General features: G+C 45.7%; 1 protein-coding gene across 2 annotated transcripts in view; it reads left to right on the top strand.

Annotated features, from left to right (window-relative positions):
* Positions 1 to 4,717: 4,717 nt before the first annotated feature.
* Positions 4,718 to 23,186, top strand: part of LOC140201763 (inactive carboxypeptidase-like protein X2) — a 124,446-nt gene continuing 105,977 nt past the window's right edge. The window contains exons 1-3 of one of the 2 annotated variants that reach the window (XM_072266391.1): positions 4,719 to 5,394; positions 7,618 to 8,016; positions 21,175 to 21,231. In XM_072266391.1, coding sequence (XP_072122492.1) covers positions 5,160 to 5,394; positions 7,618 to 8,016; positions 21,175 to 21,231 — 691 coding nt within the window. In that variant the 5' untranslated portion in view covers positions 4,719 to 5,159. Of the gene's footprint in view, positions 5,395 to 7,617; positions 8,017 to 21,174; positions 21,232 to 23,186 lie in introns of both variants that reach the window. The other variant, XM_072266392.1, reaches the window with a different exon arrangement.

Below are 23,186 nucleotides of genomic sequence, written 5' to 3'. Positions count from 1 at the left end.
AAGTCAGGCAGCATCTATGGAGAGGAACAAACAGTTGAAGTTTCAGGCTAAGGCGCCTCATCAGGACTCAGATGCTGCTCAACCTGCTGAGTTCTTCCAGCATTTTGTGAGCATCAGACAAGGGATTCTTCTAAGTGTTCCTTCCAACAGGCAGTGTTTGCCTCCATGTCCTTGATAAGGTCACCTCCATTCTGATCTCCCAGTAGGAAGGGCCTTTGGTGGCCTTGCAAGAAATAGAAAATCTCTGCATGTGATTGTTATTGGTGAGTTGTTGGGTCTTATCTACTCTCTTTCCACCCACCATTCATTCCTTAAGACCTGTTTTTTCTCTTTCTTTTCCTTTGCAGCATAATGGGGATCTCAGTGATGAATACCATATAACCACAAGGCGTAGCAACAGAGTTTGGCCATTCATCCCATCAAGTCTACTCTGCCATTCCATCATGGCCAATTTATTATCCCTCTCAATCCCATTTTCCTGCCTTCTCCCCGTAACCTTTGATTCCCTGATTAATCAAGAACCTACCAACCTCTGCCTTAAATATACCCAATGAACTGGCCTGCACAGCAGTCTGTATCAATTAATTCAACAGATTCACCACCCTCTGGCTAAGAACTTTTTTCCTCATCTCTGTTCTACATGGATGTCCCTCAGTCCTGAGGCTATACCTTTGGTCCCAGACTCCCCCACTATAGGAAGCATCCTCTCCACATCCACTCTACCTAGACCTTTCAATTTTCAATAGGATTCACAGAGATCCCCCTCATTCTTCTAAACTGCAGTGAGTAGAGCAGCCATCAAATGCTCCTCTTCATTCCTAAACATAAATGCTAAACTTTTCATTCCTGGGAACATTCTTGTGATCCTCCTTGGATCCTCTCCAATGTAGCACATCTTTGCTTTGATAAAGGCCCAAAACTGTTCACAGTACTCCAAGTGCAGCCTGACCAATGCCTTATAAAGCCGCAGCATTACATCCTTGGCTTGTATTCTAGTCCTTTTGAAATGAATGCGAGCATTGCATTTGCCTTCCTCACCAGTGACTCAACCTTCAAATTAAACTTTAGGGAATCCTGCACAAGGACTCCTAAGTCCCTTTCCACCACTGATAATTGAATTTTCTCCCCTATTTAGAAACGGTCTACGCCTTTATTCCTTGTGTCAAAGTGCATGACCTACACTATATTCTTTGCCCATTCCCCCAATCTGTCTAGATCTTTCTGCAGACACCCTGCTTTCTCAATACTACTTGCCCCTCCACCCATCTTCGTATCATCTGCAAATCTGGCCATAAAGCCATCGATTCCTTCAATCAAATCATTCACATATACCATGAAAAGAAGAGGTCCCAATGCCGACCCCTGCCACACACCACTAGTCGCTGGCAGCCAACCAGAAAAGGGCCCCTTTATTCCCACTCTTTGCCTCCTGCCAGTCAGCCAATTTCCCACCCATGCTAGTATCTTTCCTGTAATACCATGGGATCTTACCTTGTTATGCAGACCCATGTGTGGCACCTTGTCAAAGGCCTTCTGAAAATCCAAATAAGTAACATCTACTGACTCTCGATTATCTATCCTGCATGTTATTTCCTCAAAGAATTGCAACTGAATACTTTATTTTAGTGGTTTCTAGATTTCCCAGTTATTCTCATCAAACTAGTGTTGGTGTTTTCAGACAGAGCAGCTGGGAGTCTCTGCATAGGAGTACACTTCTCTTCACCACATTACAGCAATGCTGTGGTTTCACAGGGAAGGGTGCAGAGGAGTTACACAAAAAATGTTACTATAACTCTAAAATTTTGCAGATGAGGGAAGATTGGATAAGCTACGGATATTTTCTTTGGAATGGAGGGAGGTGTGGGAGCTCGGAGAAGACTTAGTAAAGTTGTTTAGCATCTTGAGGGGCAAAATTTTGATAAAACAAATGGGATGGATCTATTTCCCATAGGGAGTGGTCACAACTGCATGGTAATCGGATTAGAGGGAGGTGAGAGGAAATCTGTTTAAACCAAGGGGTGGGGCGGGCAGGAGCAGAATTCTGTGCCTGAAACAATAATGGAGGCAGAACTCCACACCACATTAGCATGGTGCCTGGGTGAGTGAAGCTTTAACAGGACTCAAGATGACACTGCCCAGTCTGCCCACCCAGCTAATAAGAGTCACCTGCCACTCATTCCAGACATCACCGGCAGCCTACTTAACCCCAATTCTCATCCACAGTCCTTGTTCACTCATTGAGCCAGCCAGCCTCAAACGGTTGCTCCTGGCTTTCACTCTCCCGCCTAAAGTTTACCTTGTTGAGTTTAGTTTCTGTTCTCTTTTGTTTTGTGGCCCCTTGTGACTTGCTATTAGCTCATCTATTATTAAAATTACCATTCACCACTGGGTCAGCTTCGCTACTCTGCTTTTGGGTCAAGCCTCCTCTACATTTCCAGACACAGTAGCTAACCAGGACATTGTAGCTCAATGGCAACCCATCACCCACTGATACACAGTGTCAGCAGTGCGCACCATCTACAAGATGCCCTGCAGAAACTCACCAAGACTTCTTAGAGCCGAGAGAAAATCTGCAGGTGCCAGAAATCCAAGTGAAACCCCTTTTTACCGGGTGTCTCCTAAGATGCGCCTCGTTAGCTGCTCGCTAACAGCCACCAGACACCAGACTCAGACTCCATACGTCTAGAGTAGATATGACTTGGGTCCCACCAAACCTATGAGGTTGGGAAGTCTCACCCACCCAAACCAAAACCCAGTTTGTCTGAATACTATGTGCTTTACTGCCCCCGGCAATCGCCCGTAGCCAAGAAATAACGGATTGTACACTGCATACAATGATCAAGAAAGTATATTTATAAATGTTAACTTAACCAAAGAGTTATTAAAGAAAAAAAACAAAGGCCCCATTATAGTTAAACAGTCAAATGTGCTCATAAGTTGGAGCTCATCTTGAAGTTGTCTTTAACTTGTGCGCTGGACCCTCGGTCTGCGTGAAAGCACACACCACCTTCCGAATGTCGCTCGAAATCCATCTCAAACAGACAGGCTCCCCCACGGGAGTGTTGGTCCTTGTTCCTTGAAGCCATTCATCTGCACAAAGCACCTTGTGCAACAGGGACGGCGTCCTCAGCCACCTTCCCTCTTGTCTTCTCCCAGCACCTGCCAAAAAGACCTCGACCCACTCGTCAGTGTCCGTCACAAAAACCTCTCCGCCCAGCGTTCTCTAGAACCTTCTCCCAATTCCTCCATCCTGATTGGCTGACACCACATTCCTAAGTTGAACAACAAGGCTCCTTGTCTTAGCTTAAACCCAAACAGGCTGAAAGCAAAACAGAAAATGAAATGCCTACAGCATAGCAGTAAAAAAAAACTTAACCAGGGCATTACACAAGCAACACACACAAAATGTTGGAGGAACTCAGCAGGCAGGCAGCAGCTGTGGAAAAGAGTATAGTTGACATTTCAGGCCAAGACCTTTCATCAGGACTTGTTAGAAAGTACCTTCCATTCCTACGACCTTTGTCAGCTAGAAGGAGGGGGACATCAAAAGCATGGAGAACACCACCATCTGCAAGTTGCCCTCAAAGGCATGCTGTCCTAACTTGAGATACGTAACTCTTCCTTCACTGTGGCTGAGTCAAAATCCTGGAATGCATGTCTGGGTACACTCACACCATAAGGTCTGTGGTGGTTCAAGACAGCAGCTCACCACCTCTTCTCAAGGGCAATGAACTGCTGGCTCAGCCTGCAAAGCCCACATGCCCAGAGTGAATAGAACAAGTTGTGTGGTCCCGGAAGAGCCAGGGACCTAGTATTGAAAGGAGGTTGGCCAAGGGAGTTCCTGTCTGACTGGCACAGATACCAGGGGCAAATGCGAGTTTTCAGTGATTCTGTGCTTGCCTTGACATTGGGTCAGGACAGGTTTCTACCAGTGGGCATTGACAGTAATCTGGTACATCTAACATGGAGTAATACAGTGGAGGCCCATATAGTCCACGCTGACCAAAATGCCCGCATAAAGATTTGCTGCGCTTGGCCCATTTCTGTCTGGACCTTTCTTATCCATGTTAAGTGTCTGTTAAATCCTAACCCGTGGACCTGCTTGCATAAAGACTCCCCGGCTGCCGGGAGGCGGTGGGAGTTCTCCTACAGGGACAGCGGGAAACACTACAAATGTAGTCGTCAACTCATTTCCACAACCCCCCCCCCCACCTCGTCCCTTCATTTTTAAGGCCGAATTCCTACCGAGGAGAACGGAGGCTCCTACATCAAGAAAAGAAAAATGTTCAGGGGAAGGGGGACGGGAAGTTGGGGGGGGGGGTAGTTAGGTGGAAACGTTAGGATCTCCTCTCTCGAGGAGACGTATTGGTAAGTCAGCAAAAACAAGGCGAGGAATGTCTCAAGAGAGGCTCCTTGCAGAGAGGGAGCTACTCCTTGGGGAGGTGGCACGATGCGGGACGTCCATGGCCGAGGGATGCGCGGTGTGTCAAAGCTCACAGCTCTTGAAAGTCTCCAACAATGTAGTCTGGTCCCTGGGATATCAGCAAATTACTCACTTGCTCCCTTCCTAGTTTAATCTCTTCCTTGATTTATGTTGGCTGTGGACCGGATGGACTCGGTGCCAACTTTTTTTTTCCCTCTTCCCCTCTTTCTCCAATTCTGGCTGAGTGTTTGCGCCGGGGGGGGGGGGGAACTTTTAAAAAAAAAATTCCTCCCTCTCTTTTTATTACGGCTGCCAAGCGCAGGCAGCCAGTCAGGGGGAGAGGCGGACAGACGGCTGGGGAACGGGACAAACAGTTTGGGAGGAGACCAGGGCGCTGCCTCCACGGGAAACAACGGCCAGTTGCCCGCCGCCTCTGATCTGCGCCGCTCTATCCGCAGCGGTCAAACGGCGGGTAATTGCGCTCTCCGGAGCCGGAAATTAACCCTTTGGCAGCCGAATGTTTTTGAAAGGGGTCTACAACGTGGCAAGAACTTGATAAAAACTTTTCTCTCTCTCACTCTCTGGTTTAAATGCATCCATTTCTCTCTGTCTGAGATTGAATTGGGTTGAGGGACATTGGCTCCGCTCTGCTTCGGTGTTTTTTCGTCTGTCCCTGCCGCTGGCCGGTGGGATTATCCGCGCTCTGAGTGATTCTCCTGCCTGGAGTTGCGACAAGATGACATGGCGCGCTGCTCTCCCTGTCACCGTACTCGCAGTGCTCCTGGCTCTGAAACCTGCTGCCTGCGACCAGCCCGCCGCTGAAGTTCCCCGGCCTCGGGGCAGACTCGTTCCGGGCAATGAGGAGCAGACGGCAGCCTCCCTGCTCCGACCGCAGGTCAGCTCTGCCCCGGTCATAGAACAGGGGATGGTCTTCTCGAGACCTACACGGGCGGTGAGAGAAACAGATCCTGGTAAGTGGTTCTTTAACTTAGTGACCGTCTGCAGTTCTCCGACCGGTTGAGGATGCTGGTGATATCCCGGAAATGTTATTCCAAACATGAAGAAATAAACTAAGGAAGAAATTTTTTTTAAACCCGCAGAGAATCTGAAATTGGACCGGTAAATAGGATTGGAAGCAGCATCCGTGGAAAGAGGGGAGGGGGTTAATGAATTAATGTTTTGGGTCCAAAACTTTGGGCAGAAATAGTGTTTATGTAAGTCAATGGTTGAACTCCGGACTGCCTTTGACCCTAGTCCAACCCGAACTTCGCTTCGGGCAGTCCCTAGGGATCATGGAGACTTGGTTCCACACCAGTTCTATGGGATTCTGAGGTGGCTGCAGAGGTTAACGTGGAACCTTCACGTTCTGCCACAGGTGGGGCAGGAGGAAGGGTGGAGCTGGTCAGTTTGGGAAGTGGCGTGTCTGGCCTCCCTAATTATTAGCCTGTCAGATGTTTGCAGCAAAGAGGCTTTGGGTGCTCCCTGTCATCCTGGACGATCTTCTCAATAGTAAGCAGTTGTGGGTTGAGGGTCCCCACCGGTCAATGAGGAAGGCGCGTTGTTTTCACAGCCCGAAGGGTTAATCCGGGTCGCCTTGTAGTCTTTTTCCATGTCAGCGATCAGAGCAGAGAGCCCGTTTCGGGAATCTGGTATTGACCCCGTGATCAGTGTGGCTCAACGTGTAGAGTTCGGTCTGGAGAAGGAACCTGGTCATGAACGGAAGAGATGCTGGGACTCCACAGCAACACAGCAGGTCAGGCTGAGCTATGGAGGCCACCTTTCGGGCCAAGACCCTTCATCGGGGCTGGAAAGGGAGGGCAACGGCAAGGCGGGAGGAGGGGAAGGAGGTGACAGGTGAAGCCAGGTGGGTGGGAAAGGTAAGGGGCTGGAGAAGAAGGAATCTGATAGGAGAAGAGAGTGGACCATGGGAGAAAGGGAAGGAGAGGCACAGCGGGAGGTGACAGGCAGGTGAAGAGAAGAGGTAAAAGGCCAGAGTGGGGAATAAAAGAAAAGGGAAGGGGGAAGGGGAAAAAAATCAATGTTCATGCCATCAGGTTGGAGAGGATGGACTACGAAGTGCTCTTCTTCTATGGAAAATGGGCTTCGGAGCCCTCATCATCCAGCTTCTGGTTTAATTTCTGAACAGAAACCTGCTTGGGAAAGAGGGAATGAAATACCTGTAGTTACATAACAAGATATCTACACATAGGTATAAACAAAACGGAGAATAAATCTATTTTAGATAAGTGGGGGCAACAGTTGGGAAGGTCTCTGATCTCTACAGATCTTTTTAAAAGACAGACCAATAGAGCATCAAATATAACTTTTAAACTTTGAGTTCCTTCTCTTTTTCAGTGATGCCTCCTGAACAATAGTGATACAAACTTTCTCCTCTTATTATTTGTGTTCCTCTGGAAAAAGAAATCACTCTGGTTATGCTTTCATCCTCTCTGAGGATGACCTTATTCAGCTCAGCCCATAGGTCCATTAAGTATTCCTCAACTATTGTTTTATTTAGGAAATAAATTAGTTTACTATTGTCACATGTTTTGACCTGCAGTGAAAAAACATTGATTTGCTTGCCATGCCGTTTATTACAACAGTACATTCAGGTAGTGCATGGGAGAAGAAAATCAGAATGCAGAATAAAGGGTTACAGTTACAGAGAAAGTGCAGTGCCGGCAGACTAAAAAGAGTAAGGTAGACGATGAGGTCAAGAGTCCATCTTATCATATTAGGGGATAGTTCAATAACCTTAGAATGGTGGGATAGAAGATATACTTGAGTCTGGCTTTCAAACTTTTCTACCTTCTGCCCGATGGGAGGATTAAAAATGAGAATGTTTGGGGTGTGAGGGGTCTTTGGTTATGCTGGCTGCTTTACTGAGGAAGTGAGAAGTATAGAGATAGTCCACAGAGCAAGGGCTTCCATCTGGAGTCCACGGACCAATGGTAAGGGTCCATGGCACAAGAGAGGTTGGGAAGTTCTGTCGTAGAGGGTCAGTCTCATGATGCGCACGGTCTGCAATATTTTTCCAGTCGCGAGCGTTGCAGTTGCCGTGCCAAACCGTGATGCATCTGGAAAGGATGCTTTCTGTGGTGCCTCGACTATTCGCCGATCTTTCTCCATCCCCTCTTGGTTTACCAACTTGCTTCATCTACGCTATTGACATTAATGATGAGACTTTCTTTCAGCAGCGAGATCTGAGACCGTGATACGAGGAGGGGAGATGCCAGAGGGATCTGTTCCAGAACCAAGAAAGAAACACGAGGAAGGAGATAGTCAGCCCCCAGCAGTTCACGAAGAAGTGCCGAAACTGCCAAGGACACCTAAGAAGGCCAAGAAAGAAAAAAAGCCAAAAACAAAGACACCCAAACCCAAAAAAGAGAAGAAATCCAAAGAGAAGGCTCCAAAACCCAAGAAGGAGAAAAAACCCAAAGAGAAAAATTCTAAACCCAAATCTGACAAAAAAAACAAAGGAAAGTTGCCAAAATCTGAGAAAGGGAAAAAATCCAAGAAGCTAGTGGAAAAACCAGAAAATACCAAGGCCCTTCCACTGGAGGAGAAGCCTCAACCAGAGGAAGAAATCAGAGGTATGTGTACAACAGTCCTTTCATAATGTTAGTAAATGAGCTTGAGTATGTCTGCCATTATGGTTAAATTAGAGTGGGTTCAAACCCGACTGGTACTCCTCTGTTGTAATACAGCCACCTTCATCACCATAAATCCAACTGTTGACCTGGGTCATTGTTCCTCAATTGGGACAATCAGTGGTATATAACTCCTTTTGCGTTCTCTGTTATTTCCTGTCATCAAGGTTCACAAAAATTGAACTCCGTCAAAATTTAATTCTCTGTATTGAAAATAAAGCAACACTTAAAAAAAAAATTATCTGATGGTCCAGCTCTCAAAATTGCTTGATTGGAAATTGTCATTTTACTGAGGAAGAAACTGCAAGAAAGAATGATGGGAATATGAGAGGCTATCAAAGAATAGTTCTTAAACTCTGATTCTTTGTAAGCATTTCTGTGGTCAAATAATGTCAAGTAACTAAAAAGCCTGTTTCCTGACATCACACATAAAAAATGCTGGTGAACGCAGCAGGCCAGGCAACATCTATAGGAAGAGGTACAGTTGATAGATGCTGTCTGGCCTGCTGCGTTCACCAGTACTTTTTATGTGTGTTGCTTGAATTTCCAGCATCTGCAGATCTCCTCGTGTTTGTGTTTCCTGACATCCCTGCTTTTGTTCCGTGAAAAACCCAAACAATCCTGGCAATAGGAAGCCGTGTGAAGTTTGAGGAGACAATTGATTACAGATTGTAGAAGCAATGTGTCTTTAGTCAATCATCTAGAGTTAAGAAAAAAAATGTACAAAGGTAAAATGGAAGAAACACCTTTATACAGCGCCCATCACAATCTGAGTTCATCTCAGATCTCTCTCTGCAGCTGAAGAACCCCCGGTGAAGTGAAGTTACTTTGTAATGTAAAGAATGTGGAAGACAATTTTCACACAGCACACATGAAGAATGTGATAATGCAATATTTAATTAATTAATTTATTTTAATTACTTACAGCCTCACAGCCCCAGCAACCCCCGACAAACCCAGTTAACCCTAACCAAATCATAGGACAATTTACAATACTAATTAACTTACCCGGTATATCTTGGGCTGTGGAAGGAAATCGGAGTGCCCAGGGTAATCCCACACATTCCACAGGGAGGATGTACAGATTCAGGAATTGAACTCCAAGCTCCAGACCACCGCGAGCTTCAACAGCATCGCATTGACCGCTATGCTACAGTGGCACCCACGGTAATGATCTTGCTCCAAGACTGGATATGGGCCAGGTACTGAATCATAAAATCATTTCAGTGTCACCGATAACAAGGAGCCACCATCATCCATCAGTAGTGGTGTCAGTTTAATTATATATGTCTTGGAGAGGCTTTTGAGGCTGTTTGAGTTTTTAAGTAAGCTGTGAAACAGCTGCCGTTTGTGTAACTCGATACATAATTTGTCACAGCTTCAGGTTTTGGGACTTTCTTTATTGAGAAATTTTCACCTTCAATAACTGTACACCACTGGCCCGTAAACAAGCAAGGAGGGGAAAGAACAAATAAGCAAGTTACTTTTGTTTTACTGCTGTTTCCATCTTAAACTCTTTCACTCTTTTTGGATTCATTTTATTGCTTTATTACTGCATGATATCAACAACATCTGGATAATTTAACTGCATATCAACATCTGGATGGATTGTCATATGGCGTGAAGCAGCCCATTCAGTCGCCATGTCCATACTAAATCTCTTCCCCCTTACCTTAAACCTATGTTCTTGTTCTCCCTACTCTCTGAGTGAATCAGGTCCTCCACTAAATCTCTCCCCCCTTACCCCGAACCTATGTTCTTATTCTCCCTACTCTCTGAATGGATCAGGTCCTCCACTAAATCTCTTCCCCATTACCCTAAACCTATGTTCTCTCGTTCTCCCTACTCTCTGAGTGAATCAGGTCCTCCACTAAATCTCTTCCCCCTTACCCCAAACTTATGTTCTCTCGTTCTCCCTACTCTCTGAATGAATCAGATCCTCCACTAAATCTCTTCCCCATTACCCTAAACCTATGTTCTCTGATTCTCTCTATTCTCTGAAATGCTTCCTGCAGTTGATCCTTTCTCTGTCCCTCAGAATTTAATTACGTCAGTCATGTCACCTCTGAACCTCCTCTTCCCCAGGGAAAACAGGCCTAGTCTCTCCTCACAACTAAAAACATTCCACCCCAGGGAACATCCTAGTGAACTCACACCTGGATAATATCACTTCACATTACCTGCAACAGCTGGATGATAAAACTATATGATATCAATAACAGCAGCATCAATCGTATGGCTGGGCACAGCACAAATACCATCTATAAACTTGCCAATGACACAGCTGTTGTTGGTAGAATTTCAGATGGTGATGAGGAGGTGTACAGGAGCAAGATAGATCAGCTGGTTGAGTGGTACCACAACCACCTTGCCCTCAACGTCAGTAAGACCCAGGAATTGATTGTAGACTTCAGGAAGGGGAAGTGGAGGGACCACACACCAGTCCTCACGGGGATCAGCAGTGGAAAGAGTGAGCAGTCTCAGGCTCCTGGCTGTCAATATCTCTAAGGATGCATCCTGGGCTGAACATATTGATGCGATTACAAAGCCGACACAACAGCAGCTATATTTCATTAGGAGTTTGAGGAGGATTGGTATGCCACCAGAGATACTCGCAAATGTCTAAAGATAGAACAGGGAGAGCATTCTAACTGACTGCATCACCATCTGGTATGGTGGGTGGGGGGTAGGAGGGTGACACTGCACAGCATCCAAAGAAGCTGCAGAAAGTTGTAAATTCAGCCACCTCCATCATGGTCCCCAGCACCCAGGACACCTTCAAAAGGCAATGCCTCAAAAAGGTGGCATCCATCATTAAGGATCCCCATCACCCAGGACATGCCCTCTTCTCATTGATGCCATCAGGGAGGAGGCGCAGGAGCCTGAAAACACACACTCAATGTTTCAGGAACAGCTTCTTCCGCTCCGCCATCAGATTTCTGAATGGACCATGAACCCATGAACACTACCTCACTATTTTTTTCCTTCCCTTTTTGTGCTACTTATTTGAATTATTTTATATATATTTAACATAATTTATTGTTTTTTTTAGTGATGACGTATGCCAGTGATATTAAACCTAATTCTGTTTCTGATCAAATCAACAATTCTGAATAATATCGGCATATGGTGGTATAGCACCTAGAGCACCTGCTCTGAGTGTAATGGGTAGCGGGAATCATGAACGGATTTATCTAGAGTTCAAAATTCTACAGGTCTGCTTCAGTTAAAATTTTAAATATTTCAATTAAGAATACAATATGTTTTGTCAACTCAGTAAATAAAGGCATGCCTGTCGTTTCTGTCCTTTTTGACATGGTAGCGTAATGCTTTACGGTGCCGGAGATCGCAATTGGGGTTCAATTCCGCCACTGTCCGTAAGAGTTTGTACACTCTCCCCATGAATGCTTAGTTATCTTCTGGATGCTCCAGTTTCGTCCCAGATTCCAAAGGTGTACGGGTTCGGGTTAGCAAGTTGTGGACATGCTATGTTGACGCCAGAGTTGTGGCAACATTTGTGAGTTGGTGCCGCAACGTGTGTGGTCTCTGTTGGTCATTGGCGCAAACGATGCATTTCAATGTAAGTTTTAATGTTTCGTTGTACATGTGACAAATCTTTATGTTTACCTTCTCTTCGAATAGTAATGCCACCTGCTGATGGTTGTCAAAAGCTCTCATTATTTTCCCTGTTGTTCACAATGCGTCAGGAGGAGTTTCAGAAACGGGGGCATTACGGTCAAGCAATTTGCATTAAATCTTACTCTCATCCTTTTCCACACTCCGGACCCCACCTTTCTTCAGCACCCCTCAGAATTCTACCTCCCCCTTACTGCCTCGCTCAGAAGCATCCCTCAGCAGAGGGCAGTGCCTTGAGAGAAGGACATGAGAGAAGTGGGTCTAGCATTTATTTACCAGGCCAGTTCATTCTTCGCTGGGATATTTTGTACAACTGAATATTGTAATGTGTAAACCTTCAATCAGAGTAAGAAAGAGCAGAGCAATTGGGAGCGAAGCAAAGGGTTTACAAGGAAAGGAGTTGAGTGGAGGGGAGGGAACTGAGAAGTAGGGGAACCAAGGGAAGAGGGAGACTGAGGAAGGTAATTCACAGAAGGAGGTCAGATATAGGGAGGGGAGATTGAAGAAGGGCAGGGATCAGAGTGAGGGATATGAAGAGCGGGATAGAGGAATAGGTTTTGTGCGTTGTGTGTGTGTGTGTGTGTGTGTGTGTGTGTGTCTGTGTGCCTGCATGCGTGTGGGCAATGTGCATTATGTGATTGAATACATTTATGTGCATGTGTGCATATTTGAGTGTCGGTGTGGGGTCATACCTTGGACGAGGTGCTAATTTAGTCAAGACGCACTAGGAGCTGATGTGCAAAGGTCATAGAGCACTACAACACAGAAATAGGTCCTTCTGCCCATCTAGTCTGTGCCAAATTATTAATCTGCTCCTGAACCACAGCCCTCCGTATCCCTCCCATCCATGTACCTATCCAAATTGATCAAATGTTGAAATTGAACCTGCATCGACCACTTCTGCTGGCAGCTCCTTCCACCTTCTCACCACCCTCTGGGTGAAGAAGTGTCTCCTCAGGTTCCACTTAAGTATTTCACCTTTCACCTTTAACCCATGACTTCTAGTCCTCGTCTCAGCGGCATTTACCCTATCTATACCCCTCATAATGCTGTATACCTCTATCAAATCTTCCCCCAGCCCCCATTCTCCTACGCTCCAGGAAATAATGGCATAACCTATACAATCTTTCGCTATAATTCAAGTCTCTACGTTCTGGCAACATCCTTGTAAATTTCTCTGTATGATTTCTATCTTAGTGATACCTTTCCTGTAGTTAGGTGACCAAAACTGCACTAAATTAGGTCCCACTAATATCTCACACAACTTCAACATAACATCACAACTCCTGTACTCAATATTTTTATTTATGAAGGTCAATGTGCCAAAAACTCTCTTTATGAACCAATCTACCGATGGTGCCACTTTCAAGAAATTATGGACCTGTATTCCTAGATCCCACTGTTCTACTGCACTCTTCACTGCCCTACTGTAGGAGTCCTAAACTGTTCACCATGTAAGTCCTCCCCTGGTTTGTCCTCCCAAAGTGCAACAGCTCTCACTTGTCTGCATTAAATTCCATCTGCCACTTTCAGCACATGTTTCCAGCTGCCCCAGGCTTTGATAGCCTTCCTTGCTGCCCAGTACACTCCCAACCTTGGGGTCATACACAAATTTGCTGATCCAGGTTACCATATCATCATCCAGATCAACACAGACGATGAACAACCGACCCAGCTCTGATCCCTGTGGTGCATCAATAATCACAGGTCTCCAGTGGGAGAGGCAACCACCTACTTCCTGCATAGCCAATGTCCAGTCCAATTTACTACCTGATCCTGAATGCTGACTGACTGAACCTCCCTGACCAGCCTCCCATGCAGGGTTTTGTCAAAGGCCTTGCGAGAGTCCATGTAGACAAAGCTACTGCCTTGACTTCATCAACTTTCCAGGTAACCGCCTTGAAAAACTTGATTAGACTTGACCTCCCATACACAAAGCCACATTCATTTGTTAGGGTTTTAGAGAATTTGTCCTCTCCTCAGAACAGATGTGGAAGCCAAGGGGCAGCCCCAGAAGAAGATACCAAAGCCAGTTACTGGGTAAACTCTCTGCACCGGGCTGGTATGGTGGCATTGGTTACAGAACCACCTGTGTACAGAGTAAAGCATTCCAGTGCTTTGAGCTGGAAAAAGGTAAAACAATAATAATGCAGAATAAAGGGTAAAAGCTTCCAAAAAGAGTGTAATGTGGGTGAACAAATAAGTGCAAGATTAAAACGAGGTGGATTGTCAGGTCAAGGATCCTTGTTAACATACAAGAGGTTTGAGAGTTTGAAAACAGTGGAATAGAAGCTATCAGTGAGCCTGGTGGTACAGCCTTTCAGACTTTTGTATTTTCTCCCCCTTGGGGGAGGGTCTTTGTTCATGCTGGCTGCCTTTTGAATAGTGAGAATAGACAGAGCCCATAGAGGGGAGGATACTTCCTGCAATGTGCTGAGTTACGTCCACAACTCTCTGCAGGTCTTTTAGGGTCTCTGTGAAAACTCAGAGCCCTATTTCCCCCTCCCTCCCCACAGGGTACTTTTTGAGTTGGTTTAGTGAAAATGCATTTTGGTTTTGCTATGAAGCAGTTCGTAGCAAATGCTGAGTTTTGACATCAGGCATCAGGTCATATTTCCAACACCCTGTCACACTCCTCGGCAGAAGGGAGATTAAAGTGATCATCGTTCATCTCCTCCCCTCTCCGTTCACTCTCTGTTGTCAGTTATTCGTATTTTCATTCTTCCGTTGTTTCTAACTTAAGAAGCTGTTTCCTTTCAAGTCTTGTTTTGTTGAATTTCGGCTCCCACTGAGTTTAACATTTTCTTGCCTTTGTTTGCTCTTCCCTCTCATGGCCCCCGTGCATGTCTAAGGTCACTCCACTTTCATATCCTGTGTTCTGCTGAATTACAGCATCACACTGACGTCCCACGTGGAACTTCTCTGCTGCTTCTGCTGGTCGGGGTGCAAAGGGCACTGTGGTGCACACATTGTGTCTGTTAGTTTACCATGTCCATCTGCAGAGTACGTCAACCTGGCTACTCACAGAGCCCCTGCATGCTGGCAATTGCAATGAGTCATACAACATAGAAACAAGGTCTTTGGCCCAGCTCGTCCATACTGACCAAAGTACTTTGGTGAGCTGGTCTCACCTGCCGGCATTTGATCACAAAACCATCAGGGATAGGAGCGAAATTAGGCCATTTGGCCTGTTGAGTCTGCTCGACCTGTTGAGAGGCTGATATATTATCCCTCTCAACCCCATTCTCCTGCCTTCTCGTAACCCTTGATGCCGTAACTAATCGAGAACCTGTCAACTTCTTTTTTAAATGTACTCAGTGACTTTGCCTTCGCAAATTCACCACCCTCTGGCTAAAGAAATTCCTCCTCACCTCTATGTTAAAGGGTTATTCCTTTTATCCTTCTCTGGTCCTAGACTCTCTCACCATTGGAAACACTCTCCCCACGTACACTCTATCTACACCTTTCATAGGTTTCAATAAGATATCCCACCCATTCTTCCGATCTGCAGGCCAGAGCCATCAAATATTCCTCATACATGAACCCTTTCATTCCCAGAATCATTGTTATAAATCTTTGGACCCTCTCCAATGCCCTCTAAACCAGAGGTTTCCAACCTTTTTTATGCCATGGACCGGTACCATTAAGAAAGGGGTCCGTGGACCCCAGTTTGGGAACCCCTGCTCCAAACCTTTCTTATCCAAGTGCCTCCTCTGGTGGGTCACTCCATGTACTCATCACCCGCTGTGTGACAAAACACACCAAAGTTCCTTCCAAAGGCACCAAAGGCAGCACCTTCCAGACCCACGACCACTTCCATCGAGAAGGCTGAGAACAGCAGGTGGCTGGGAACAGCACCACTTGGAAATCCCCCTGACTTGGAAACATACCACCATCCCTTCACCGTCGCTAGGTCAAAATCATGGAATTCCCACCCTAACAGCACGGTGGGTGTACCTACACCTCAGGAACTGCAGCAGTTCAAGAAGGCAGATCATCACCACCTTCTCAAGGGCAAATAAACGCTGGCTTAACTGGCGACGCCCACATCCCGTAAATGAATAAAATATGTCCCCTTCAAACTGTTATCCTCTCAGTCTAAACCTATGGCTTCTAGTTCTAGTTCCTTACTCTGAGATTATGACAGTGACCATCCACTTTATTCACGTCCTTCCTGACTTCATAAACTTCCAAAGGGTCACCTCTCATCCTCTTTCACTGCAGGAAAACAGTCGCATCCTATCCGCGCTCTCCTACAACTCAAACCCCAGCACGAATCATCTATTATTTTTGACTGATGACTTGCCACGTCGCGATTCATAGATGCACAGGCCCGCCTGTGAAATTCAGGCTCGGGTTTCTCTTTATGGAAAACGCCTTAGGTTGAAATATTTAAACTGTATAGCAGTTCAGGAAGAAAACTGCTCAGACTCTCAAAGAAACACTCATCTGGGGGTTAAGTTGTGGAGACAGAAACAGTTAACTCTTTCAGGAAATATTGAAAATGTAACTCTGCCTCTCTTTCCTCCAACGCTGCCCTACCTACTGAGTATTTGAAGAAATTGTTTTTATTTTGGTGTAGCGATGTGCTACGCACAGAGCTAGAAATAACGACATGCAGTCTGTAAGTTGCACTTGAGACTAGTTTATTCCAACTTCGTAGCACTGGCTTTTATGCAGTTCTGTTCCTGCCCTCTCCGGGCAGAAATGGCATCAGAGGTGCATTACAGAAGTCTCTCCCCGTGCGCAGGCTTTCTCCCCTTGCTGGTGAAGAAGGCCCAGCGCCATTTTGGGGCTGGTCTCTCTGTTGATGCACGCGCCATTTTATGAGCCAGTTTGCCTGCGTAGGAAGTGGGTCGCCACATTGGATTTCCAAAATCTGTAGTATTTTGCTGTTTGGTCTATATAGTGGCCCTGTGTGGCATTCATTCGGAAGGAGAAATATTTTATGAGGAGACCAACTTGTGCAAAATCCTAGTTATGGCTTACTATAACCAGACCGAGACTTCTTTGCTGTGATATTCCAACACCTTTGTAATAAACACTAACAGAAATGCATGAATGCTTCAGGATTGTCTCCCCTCAGCAGCCTAAATTCTGCACTCCCCTAGACTTGCATTTCCTGGGTGCAGAAGACCTGCCTAGCAACCCTATGGTGACAGGTGACATCATCTCAGTCTCCAGGACTAATGAGTAAATGACCAATCATTGACAAGAGAAAATCTGCAGGCGCTGGAAATCCAAGATGCTGGAGGGACTCAACAGGCCAGGCAGCATCTATGGAAAGGAATAAACTGGTGATGTGTCAGGCCGAGGCCCTTCATCTTCATCAGAGTAAGAAGACGGGAGGACGGGAGGGAAACATACAAAGTGGTAGGTGATAGGTGAAACCGGGTGAGGGGGAGGGTGTGAAGTTAAAAAAGCTGGGAAGTTGATTGGTGAAAGAGATAAAGAGCTAGAGCAACACACACAAAATGCGGTGGAACGTAGCAGGCCAGACAGCATCCATAGGAAGAAGCACAGTCGACGTTTCGGGCCGAGACCCTTCGTCAGGAGCTTGAGGAGGTGGAATCTGATAGGAGAGGGTAGAACACCGGAAGAAAGGGGAGGGGGAGGAGCACCAGAGGGAGGTGATGGGCAGGGATTGAAAAAGATGAGAGAGGGAAACAGGAATGGGGAATGGTGAAGGCGGGGCAATTACCAGAAGTTCAAGCAATCGATGTTCATGCCATCAGGTTGGAGGCTACCCAGACGGTATATAAGGTGTTGCTCCTCCAACCTGAGTGTGGCCTCATCACAACAGCAGAGGAGGCTACTGACATATGGGAATGGGAAGTAGAATTGAAAAGGATGGCCACCGGGAGATCACGCTTTTTCTGGTGGACAGAGCATCGGTGCTCGGTGAAACGGTCTCCCAATCTACGTTGGGTCTCACCGACATACAGGAGGCACACCAGGAGCACCAGATACAGTAGATAATTCCTACAGATTCCCGGGTGAAGTGTTGCCTCATCCGGAAGGACGATTTGGGGCTCTGAAATCATTTTCTAACACCGAGGGAAGGTCTTCATTGAGAGAAGGTGGAAAATGATTCACCAACGTCTCTCCAAAACCACTTGCGGAAAAGAAAGTGTGCTCAAACTGAAAAATCAAAGCGGCAAGTCACAAGTGGGACATCCTTAAGGAAACAGACAGAAGCACCCACCAGAGAGCAAGTTGGAGAGAGCTCGAACAAAGTTGCATTCCAAAAAGAAAAGAACGAATAAATCATGAAAAAGCATAACTTCCAGAAATGGTCCAAAGTGGAGAATTTTTAACCAATTCCAATTCCAAGAAGTGTTGCTATAGCTGTTTGTGATTAATGGCCCAGACATGTCTCCTTCTTCTTGGCACAGAACCGGAAGACAGATAGGGAACTTATCTGTATTCTTACTCAGCGAATCATTTCTCTCCTGCTGGGCTTTTCAGACTGCAGCGGAGAGTTGTTAAGTTACAGCGTTAGCTGCCTGCTGGTGAGATCAGGACTGGAGTGATTGCGAGATTATTTTTTTAAACATCAGTTTACCCTTCTCCTTACCAGCCTGCTAACTTCATGCTTCTCCATATTTTGTTACCACTCTTTCATTTAAGAAATGAACCTTTCATGACCTTTGTCCTCTTTTGCATGCCACGGTCCCAAGGAATCATCGGATTGCAGAGAGGGAGAGGAAGTTTAAAGGAAACGAGCGGGGGTGGTCAACGCATTTTGAGTGCCACTGTCCCGAGGAGTTAGTGGATTGCGTAGCGAGAGAGAGTTTAAAAGAAGCAAGCAAGGGCAGTTGCACAGTTCCTGAGGAGAGATTGAATTCTGCATAATTAGGTGCTTGCAAGGACCATTAAAAAGAAGTTAGGTTTAAGCGGAGTGGCCAAGGTGTGAGTGGACCAGTGTTAGCGTGGGGAGTTGAGGCTTCAGCTCATCAAGGCTTCAGTGAGGGGAGGTGCAAGCCGTAGGGAGATTTTTTTTCAATATTTATTTATTCTTTCTTTCTTATTGCACAGCGGGAATACCAGGCAGGGTAGTGGAATGCTCCTCTTGCTGGATGCAGGAAGCCAGGGAGACCTCCGGTGTCCCTGATGGCTACAGCTGCAAGAAGTGCATCCAGCTGCAGCTTCTAACAGACCACGTTAAGGAACTGGATGAACTCCCGATCATTCGGGAGGCTGAAGGGTTGATAGACAGGATACCATGGGGGGAGGGGGTGTAGATGACCTAGCAGGGAAAAGGCACAGTGGTCAGGTCTCCGGCTCTTGGCTGAGAAAGGAAGGGGGGGGGGTGGGGAGAAGAGGCAAGCTGTAGTGATAGAGGATCCATTAGCAAGGGGAACAGAAAGGAGGTTCTATGGATGAGAATGAGATTCCTGGATGGTTTGTTGCCTCCCGGGTGCCAGGGTCAGGGACTTCTTGAGCAAAGTCAACAGCATTCTTAAGTGGGAGGGTGACCAGCCAGAGGTCGTGGTCCATGTTGGTACCAATTATATGCATACGATCAGAAATTATGTCCCACAATGTGAGTTCAGGGGGTGTGGTTGAGTGCTAAGTTAAATAGAACGTAGAAGCATAGAAAACCTACAGCACAATGCAGGCCCTTCGGCCCACAAAGTTGTGCCGAAATGCCCCTACCTTAGAAATTACTAGGCTTACCTATAGCCCTCTATTTTTCTAAGCTCCATGTACCAATCTAAATGTCTCTTAAAAGACCCTATCATATCGGCCTCCACCACCGTTGCTGGCAGCCCATTCCACGCATTCACCACTCTCTGACTGAAAAACTTACCCCTGACATCTCCTCTGTATCTACTCCCAAGCACCTTAAACCTGTGTCCTCTTGTGGCAACCATTTCAGCCCTGGGAAAAAGCCTTTGACTATCCACACGAACAATGCCTCTCATCATCTTATACACCTCTACCAGGTCACCTCTCATCCTCCGTCGCTCCAAGGAGGAAATTATGCACTCACTTTCAAGGACTTCTCATCTCATGTTTATGATATTTATTGTTTATTTATCTATTATTATTTTATATTTGCACAATTTGTTGTCTTTTGCACAGTGGTTGAATGCTGAAGTTGATGCGGTCTTTCATTGATCTATTATTGTGATTATTCTATTACGGATTTATTGATTATGCCCGCAAGAAAATTATTCTATGCACTTTGATAATAAATTTACTTTGAACTTTAAAACTTTGTGTCAAGTGATCATAATGCCATTAGTTTCAAAGTAATTAAGGAAAAGGATAGGTCTAGTCCTCACGATAAGGTTCTGAATTGAACAAAGGCCAATTTTGATGGTATCAGAAAGGATTTGGCAAGCGTGGATTGGGACAGGCTGTTTTCCGGCAAAGTTGTACTTGGTAAGTGGGAGGCCTTCAAGAGTGACCATTTGAGAGTACAGAGCTTGTATGTTCCTGTCAGAATAAAAGGCAAGGAAAACAGGTTTAGGGAATCTTGGTTCTTTAAGGGATGGTTAAGAAAAAGGAAGTGCATAGAAGATATAGGCAGCAGGAACACATAAGGTACTTGAGGAGTATAAGAAACGGGATGTTTTATCGTCATCCTCTCCTTTAGGTCATCCATCAGTCTTCTTCACTCCAGGGTAAACTGGCCAAGCCTATCCAACAATATAATTAAAGGCCTCCAGTTTTTATTAAATTGTCATCTCTTTCTCTTACCTTTCCCCTCACCATGTTTCACCTATCATCTTCCAACTTGTGCTCCTTTCCCTCTCCCCACCTTTTTATTCTGGCTTCTTCTCCCATCCTTTCCAGACCTGATGAAGGGTCTCGGTCTGAAGCGTCGACTGTTCATCTCCCTCTGTAGAGGCTGCCTGATTTGCTGAGCTCATCCAGCATTTTGTGTGTGTTTCACCAAACCACAATAAAAGTATGTTTCTGAGAATGGACATCAGGCTGTTAGCGCCTGAATGGGAAAGAATGTTTCTGACAAAGGCTCCCATTTTGTCTATCGCTTCCTCATGTCCAGGGGTCACCAGAATACTAGTAAACTGATTTTAATCTCATGTTTGTAGATTTTATTTTCATTTTACGCACTCTATTCCCAACAAAGGGAGAAAAAGTACAGAAGAACATTAGAAATAGGAGTGAGAGTCGGCCAACTGGCCTGTCGAGCCTGCTCCACCATTCAATAAGATCATGGCTGATCTGACCATGGATTCATCTCCATCTACCTGCCTTTTCCCCGTAGCTCTTAATTCCCCTACTATGCAAATTCGATCTAACCTCGTCTTAAATGGAACTTAGATTGGATGTAGGCTAAGGCAGTGAGGACAGGTAATTATACATTGCTTCAGCACCAAACACCTTGCTTATGCAAATGATAGGCATATCATTTTTATATATGAATTTAAGTCTGAGGAAAGAGTACAAGCTATGGATGCACTTCTAATTTTTCATTATTTCGATTACCAGAAATTCCAACTGAACCTGCAAAAAAAATTGAAGAAGATGTCACAGAGGTGGATATATGTGAGTATATTCAGCATGAAGGATGTAATTCTGAGGCTTTGGAAGGCATTGGTCAGACTACTCTTGGAGTATTGTGAGCAGTTTTAGACCCCTTATCCTAAGAAAGGATGCACTGGCATCAGAGGAGATTCATGAGAAGGGTTCAAGAAATGAAAGGGTTAATGTATGAGGAGTGATTGATGGCTCTGGGCTTGTACTCCGTGGAGTTTAGAAGAATGAGGGGAGATTTCTTTGAAGCCTATGGAATATTGAAAGATCTGGATAAGGTGGACATGGAGACGATATTTTCTATAGTAGGGGCGTCTAGGACTAGAGGGCACAGCCCGGAATACAAGAGATGAGGATTTTTAGCCGGAGGGCGGTGAATCTGTGGAATTCTTTGGCCATGAATGGCTGTGAAGGTCAAGTCATTGGACATTTTGAAGCAGAGGTTGATAGGTTCTTGATTAGTGCAGGAATGGCACTGGACCAAGAGGGTCAGGACTCAGGGTGAAGGATCAGTACAGGAATGGCACTGGACCAAGAGGGTCAGAACCCAAGGTGTTGGGTCAGTGCAGGAATGGCACTGGACTAAGAGGGTCAGAACCCAAGGTGTTGGGTCAGTGCAGGAATGGCACTGGACCAAGAGGGTCAGGACCCAGGGTGAAGGATCAGTACAGGAATGTTACGGGAGTAAGAGTCAGCCATGATTCTACTGAGTGATGGAAGAGAGAGACCTACATTCATTCAGACCTACACCTGCTTATGATGGTAAGTCCTCTCCCCACCTTGTTTCGGCGCATGGGGCAGCAACCTTACTGTTTCTTTAATGTTTGTCTGCTTTATGAGGCCAAGTTGCTAGTTCGACACTCAAGCCCACACAGATGGGAGGCATGCAAGGAGATAGCCGGATTTGAACCCGGGACCACTCACACCAGAGTTCAGTGCAGATGCCATTACACTACACCACTGGCCAGCTCACTTCTTATGAAGGAGGATGGAAATTTTCAGTGGGGTTAGAGAAAGGCTGAAAGAGGCCCGTGATGGTCATAGATGTTTGGCAGGACCTATTTGGTTGAATGGCCAGATTTTGTGTTGTAAACAGAAATTTAAGAGATTAAAGTTTTGGTTTAGATCTGGCAACACCCCAAAGACCGCCAGTCCATCTGAAGTATCTAAGAGTAGGCTTCTGTAAGGAAGACCTGCTCCCTTTTCTGAATAAAACACACCTGGAGTTTGTCATATTAATTCCCTTGGTATGATTTGGTTTGGGATAATGAATATTAATTTTAAAAAGCAATAGCATTCCTCTGTTTGGTGTCAGAAAACTATACCAGAGGCTGAGTCGGTAACACTCCGCAGGCAATCTGACTAGGAAGAGAAGTGGCAGAAATGGAGTGAACACAAGTCTAGGCTCTCAAATTAGTGATCATTAATATCTTTTTTAAATTTTTGTTTCTCTGCAATGGTTTGAAGTACAAATTCTCACTTCAGAGCCACCTGACCTAACTTCAGAGTCTCTACTCAGATCAGCAGGACAACAAGTACAGGCAGTTCCCGTGACTGTGGCAGGCAGTTTATGTTGATCGGTTTATATGAGTGGTGGGCAGAGTATCTGCTCAAACAGGAACGGAAAAATCCAAGCAGCAAATGGCAAGTGGGAAATCCTTAAGGAAGCAGGCAGAATGACTCACCAGAGAGCAAGTTGGAAAGGAGAAGCCATCATTGAAGCTGCGTCCAAAAGAAAAGAATGAATAATCATGTTGTTAAAAATCATAACTTCCAGAGACGGTCCAAAGGGGGAAATTATTCACCAATTCCAAATCCAAGAAGTGCTCCTGTAGCTGTTCTTGATTATTGTCCCAGACACGTCTCCTCCTTCTTGGCACAGAATCAGAGGGCGGATAGGGAGCTTATGTGTACCCTTACTCTGAGAGTCGTTTCTCTGCTGTTGGACTTTACACGCTGTGGAGGAG

This window comes from Mobula birostris, chromosome 8 (genome assembly GCF_030028105.1).
Source record: "Mobula birostris isolate sMobBir1 chromosome 8, sMobBir1.hap1, whole genome shotgun sequence".
NCBI classification, from domain to species: domain Eukaryota; kingdom Metazoa; phylum Chordata; class Chondrichthyes; order Myliobatiformes; family Myliobatidae; genus Mobula; species Mobula birostris.
This window is presented reverse-complemented; position numbering and strand designations above follow the sequence as displayed.